The sequence below is a fragment of the Maylandia zebra genome, linkage group LG13 (genome assembly GCF_041146795.1).
Source record: "Maylandia zebra isolate NMK-2024a linkage group LG13, Mzebra_GT3a, whole genome shotgun sequence".
Taxonomy (NCBI): domain Eukaryota; kingdom Metazoa; phylum Chordata; class Actinopteri; order Cichliformes; family Cichlidae; genus Maylandia; species Maylandia zebra.
In genome coordinates, this window is record NC_135179.1 from 10,404,438 (window position 1) to 10,410,932 (window position 6,495).

Consider the following 6,495-nt stretch of genomic DNA (forward strand, 5'->3'; position numbering starts at 1 on the left):
CATGTCACACTCCACTAGTTATCAGAAATTTTCATCAGACAATGAAATGCACACTGAAATGTTTGAGAGATGTGTTGGCATTAAAATAAATATGAAGAACATGATGAATGTTTTTAATTATTTTTAATTAAATATTTTAGTTGCTGCAGTGGCTCCATGTTGCATTTTTACTGTTAAATCTACTTTGGTGACATTGTTTCTGAAACCAGGAAGCCTTTAAAAAGCAGCTCATTAAAAGAAAAAAGGTATTAAACAAAAGAGTTCTTGATTTTTTTTAAGGTGTGGCTTAATTTTTGTTCTATATTGACCTTTCGCATGAACGTTTTTATGCTCCAGAAGTTCATGATTTATATTCATCCACAGCTAAAATAATCAAGTCTTTTTAAACTCCATTGCTAATGCACTGTTCAAATGCCCATTTTCAGGATGACAACGAAGGGCTACTATACAATAACATTTATAAAATCATGCTAACATTTGAAATTCACAGCTGTTTTATTCTTATTCTAGTTTCCATCCAGGTCTCAGAGCTTTCGGTTTCATTTCCAGTCCAATTTCCAGTTTTCCCTGACCTGCACTATAGTTTTGCACGATGAGGAGCTCATGGGGAAATGATCAGATGAGTCAACATCAACCCTGGCATATAAGTTAGTTATTCCTGCGTTTAATCAGAAGAAACAGAATAACACTCCCCACTAATTCCACCATAGGCCTCTTTGGTTCCGTGAGCAACACCAATGACGAAAGCAGCGACCCACTGACGTCTCAGGCCCCTGATGAGTCTGATGCTTCTTGAGGAATATCCAGGTGTATAAAACGGCAGCAGAGCTGAAGGTAAACAGAAAGACAAAGGAGAACGAGAGTGAGGAAACATCGGAGCAGCAGTGTGGACATAAAGAAGCGACTCAAGATCAGGAGTCTGGGCAGCACAGCAGAGAGAACCAAACCAGACAACTTTCTCTACCGCACATGTAAGATTTTCATTTGTATCATAGTAATTCTGGGGTTCCTTTGAGAATTTGTGTTTGTTTTCGTATTTGGTGGGGTTTTAGTTTTGGTGTTATGCCCGCTTCCATCGGCTTTTGGAAACGCTTTACTAATAACTGAAAGTTGAGTTTTACATTGAATAAACTACTTGTTTTGGTTTAAACAGCAATTAGAGGCATTACACTTCTTGACGAAGGGTAATAAAACTCCTCGACATATCCGCGCTGTGCACAATTACGCATGGGACCGCGCCAGATGTTTTTCTTTCCTGACAAAAGTAACAGTGTTTCGTAACGGTTATATCCCTGACAGCCTTTCGAAGATAAACGCTTTTATTTCGTTTCTTCAGTCAACATCGAACTCTCACTGCACTGAGAGTCACGGAACTGAGTAGGTAAAAAGAAAATTTGAAGCAGAAAGTTACTGATAAAGATATTTAGACTTCCGGTGATAAATTTACTCGTGGTATTTTGATGGAGATCGCAAGCGTTTTCTCAATAACTCTTTTGAATTATACATTTCAATACCACGTCAGATTGTGCCAACACAGTCAAAGTATGTGGTATGTGGAATTGTATCTTTAGTCCTACCCTGTGACGGCGACGCGCGCAATTGCGCATTGGATTCCGATGGCTTCTTGTCTTCTCTATGTCAAGATCGGCACCAAAGGGGAAATTAGTTAGAGTTCGTTCCACAAATAGTCCTCTCTTCTCTGCATTTGCCTCGAGAAACTGAACTGGACTGTTGCGCGTAATTCCGGATAAAGGATATCCTTCCCCTGTTGGCACGATCAGATATACTTTCTGTGTTCCAGAATGAGCATAACCCTTCACCATTTCCATCTTCAGGTATAAAGCGATGGTACAACGAACCGGCCCCCACCTGCTTCTCCTAATAGCCCTGTGCAGTGTGTTGTACTCCCGGACCCTAAGTCTACCGCACACAACCATAAGGTAAGGGCAAACACGTGTTATTTACAAAAAAAAAAAAAATGTATAGAGAAGGAAATGTACCCAACACTGTATGGTAGGACGAACAGCTTTGTCTTTCGACTCTGGAGCCGAAACTTTTATGTTCTTGAGTAAATTGTTTAACTTATTGGTTTTGCTGAGCGCAGATGACATGGATATGAAACTGAAAGAGTGGGGAAAGTTTCCTCGGTAATAAATACAATGAGGTATGCGATTAACTGCATTAGCTGAATGAACCGTTCATTAAATGTAAGCATCGGACTTCTACAATAGCGACCACTTTGTAACTATTTAAGAAACTTGTTGGGGGTAAAATCTGAGATATTTGATCATTATTTATCATTACACTATCATATTACTGAGAAACTTACATGATTTGTCATACGGCAAAAGCAATAAAAGATTCTGTTACAATCATAAGCACAATGGGTATGTCTCCGGTTTAGTTTGGATTAAAAGTATCCGGGTTTTTAATGTGAATGCCTTGTGAATCTGTGCAGAGCGACGAGACACGCAGACGGTCTGTTTACCAGCGGATATAGCAAACTCCTGGGACAGCTATCAGCACGGAGGTACCTGGAGTCTCTGATTGGAAAGCGGGTCAGGTAGGTGAAATAATCCCCCAAAAAGCATGCTAAATTTCGCTTTTGAGAAAGCAGTGGTTCTTTCTTATGCCCAACCCTGTTCTTTTTATTAAATGTATATAATGATTCGTGTTTAGGCTTAATAAACTCGTGTGTAACTCTGTCAATCCAGACATGAGAAGTATTTAGAGGCGTTTAAAATATTTTCGGATTATATAGAAATGTTAAGTTTTCAGAAAATTCTAAATAAATGAATACATAAACAAAGCTTATTATCTGTAGAAAATTTCTTTGTTCATTGACCAAAACCACAGTCAAGGACCAGTTGTTGACCATAAACCATCAAAATATGGGTGCTAAGGAAAGTAAAGTACAGTTTGTTTGTTTTTTACCTTAAAGCTATAAATTAGGTTGAAAGTTGATTTTTCTCCAAACCCCCAAAGTTCATATTTTATTTCATCGAAAACATTTAGTCATATAATCAAATTAGATACAAATAAAAGAAATGAGTCCAAGAAGACTTCATAGAAATGTTATATTTACTTATATTTACAATTGAAAGAGTTCATGCTTTTTGTAATTGCACATATATTTTAAAGGTTAATCAGTGACATCACATCATGTTTTTATATATTCTAGAGGAACACACACCCATGCACACACACATGACAACATGAGTCACAGACCATGAGCTGCACTGAGTTTGCATTAAGACCTGCTGCCCTCTGAGCTATGGTATCACTCTGCTGTCATCTCTTCTGTTCAGTGATGAGCTGATGGACGAGCCAGCAAAGCGTCACACAGACGCTATCTTTACAGACAACTACAGCCGCTTCCGCAAACAGATGGCTGTCAAGAAGTACCTGAACTCTGTCTTATCAGGAAAGAGAAGGTAGGAATCAGTCCTTGTGTTCACTTTTTATCTCACTGTATACACAGATAGCTTTCTTAGTTTCTGAAGCTGCTTATGGATGAACAGAAGAATACATTAAGAAAATAATGGAGCTAAAAGCACATTTACTTTGATTACTTCACTCCATTTTGATGGATGCTGGTTTTATTTGATGTATAAATGAGCTTGATGGTTGCAAATCACAATAACCAGTTGGTAAATTGATAAAGTGGCTCTGCTCAAATGTATTTATACATTTTTTATTTGGGTATTGAGTAAAGCAAATTTGCTGAATATTGTGCAAAACATGCAGCATTTGCTTTAAGAAATCCTCATTTTAAGGTTCATTGACTAGACTGTTTGAATTACCTGGACATGTATTTGTAAAGCTACTTTTCTACAAAAACAATAAATACAGAGTCCGTCGGATTCATAAGGGTGATAATTTGTACATTTGATTATGTGAAGAAAAAGACCTTTAGAACCTCAAACGGAATAAAATCAACTTTGGTTAATATATATGTTTGTGCATCTTCAAAACTTTGTCACTTCAATCACTTAATACACAAATAAAAATAGTACACTCATCTAACTAGAAGAAAATACACTGAACAATTGTTATGGTTTGTGAAGAAATATGGAAAGGGATAATGACAAGTCTTTCAGATTATTTAGACCTGTCAGGTGTTTATTTAAAAAAAAAAGTGTGGATCTTGAAACCCTCTTTCCTCCCCGATGTCCTTACACCACACAGCCTAGAAGATCCTGTAACCAGCGAGGAGTCCAGGGATGAACCCAAAACCTTCCAGGAGAGCTACGACGACATAAACGTAGACCATCTCCTAAACAACTATCAGCTGGTAAGTACAGACACATGTGCACACTAATACACAGTTACTTGCAGGGGAGAGAGAGCATCAACATCAATGACACCTATTGGTTTCTTTTGACTCAGAATTTTGGAGCCTTAAAACGTGAGGCATGCTAATGCCAGCAAGCGTAGTTAACAGCCTACATTCATAAACTGTACAGCTGCAATGCACAGACATATTACCTGAGAGTCAGTGCTAATTAATTAAAAAGTGCTAAAAGCCACCAAAAGCACAAACAATGTTAAAAGGTCCAGTTTTATGACAAGTATGAAGCTAAATTTCTGAAGTAACTTTTCACACAATTAGTACCTGACTATTAGTCAATGCTGTGTTATGTATTGCAGCTTTTAACCTTCCTCTCTGCCTGTTCTTTGCTGTTCTTTTTGCAGGCACTTTGAGGAGAAGTCCATGCTCGAGTGAATACCTCAAGTCATCCTCATGAAACCATTCATTCAGAAAAAACAACACCGTATTAATCCAAAGGACATTCAAAAGTCAACCAACAATGATGTGTTCTCCAGTGTGGTTATCTAGCTATCTGTTCATCTACACAGTACACATTTTCACTGTATATATACCACATATATATGCACAATGCTAATCGCAAAAGAATTTTCGGGCCGCACTGAGCAACATGCATGTGTCAACAAATGGCAGCAGTGGATAAAAAGGAGGTCGCTCTTGTTCTATTAACCATTTCTGGGGAACAACAGCAGTGTTAAATTTAAGAGAATTGTGTCCCATGAACTTTCAGTTGAAAATTTGAGCCATTGACTATTGATAGAAAAGTGTGTTTTTTTTAATAGCATACCGGTTGATTTACAGTGGATATACTGGCTTTACTGGCCAATATCAAACATTCATTGGAAGATAAACATGATTAATCTGTCACAAACCTTAATTTGTCAGAAAAAGGTTTAACTTCCAGTGAAAAAAAACAATCCAAAATTTTATCTAAGGATCTTTGGCCCTATCTGCTTTTGGGATTTTAAATGACCCAGTCAAGTTAAACTAAAATAATAACACTCAATCCAATTTCATTTGCACAGAGAACATTCCCAGTAAATTTCATATTCATGACATATTAACTTTGGTTTTAACTAGCCAGCACTTGTCAAATTAACTTTAAATGGAGCATTCAAATCTATGTAATTAAATTCAGACTCATTTCATTAACTGTCAGTGGAGCATTGGTACAGCTGATCTTCAGTGGAACATAAACAGTGTTAACTTTTAGTGAAATTACAGCTTTATGCAAATTTCATCAGGCTACTTGTCACATTTTGATTTTGTGATTACTTTTTTTTTTTTATTAATTTTCAATGGATAATTTCCCCTGATTATTCCTAATGGTATAACTTTTCCATTAAATTTAATCAATTAATTGACATGTTGAATGTTAATAAAAACTCCATTGTTTTTAATGTCTTCATTTTTCATTTCAGGGTATCTGTAATCCTCTCAAATTTAAGTAAAGCATTTGTCCACTCAAACTATAAATGAAATGTGATTTATTTGGTTTCCAGCCAGAGGTACCGTTTGTAAATTTGTTTATTTAGAAATGTTCAGTTGACCCATTTAATGTCAACAGAACAATAGTCATAAGATTGACAGTGGAAGATTTGATTGATTTCCTTTCAACAGGATAGATAAATTTATTGCTCTTTAATGTACGGTTGTGTTAAATTAAAGTGTTGTCCCAATCATTTTCAGTATTGCAGTCATGATCTGTGCGCACACCAAGTTGTCAGAGAATTCATAAATGTTCTTTTCATGGGGGATTCACAGGCGAGGAGGACACACATTGAATGGACACAGATGCATATAATCACTTTACATTATTCAGTATGTAGAGCAAAGAAGTTATAACTGTGCATAGACCTGCCTTTAGTGTATTTAGTGATGTAAACCAGTCACCAAATAAAAGATTTTGGTTTATTTTTCAAAGCTGATGTGTTTTGTCTGCCTGATTGTTTGATGAGTAGAGAGCTCATTGCCTTCTACACCCAGCTGATTGTAAGTTTGAGGACAAAAGTTTGTTTAGTGGGAATCTAAAGAAAAGTTGGCAAAAGGTTGGGTTTGTTTGTTTGTTTGTTTGTTTGTTTGTTTGTTTGTTTGTTTGTTTGTTTGTTTGTTTGTTTGTTTGTTTGTTTGTTTGTTTGTTTGTTTGTTTGTTTGTTTGTTTGTTT

General features: G+C 36.4%; 1 protein-coding gene across 1 annotated transcript; it reads left to right on the forward strand.

Moving 5' to 3' along the window:
• The first annotated feature begins 844 nt into the window (after positions 1 to 844).
• On the forward strand, positions 845 to 6,258 carry vip (vasoactive intestinal peptide). Its single transcript, XM_004570026.3, has 6 exons — positions 845 to 971; positions 1,836 to 1,940; positions 2,459 to 2,563; positions 3,309 to 3,434; positions 4,189 to 4,294; positions 4,696 to 6,258. Coding segments are annotated over exons 1-6 (453 nt in total). The 5' UTR covers positions 845 to 969; the 3' UTR covers positions 4,705 to 6,258.
• The last annotated feature ends 237 nt before the right edge of the window (positions 6,259 to 6,495 follow it).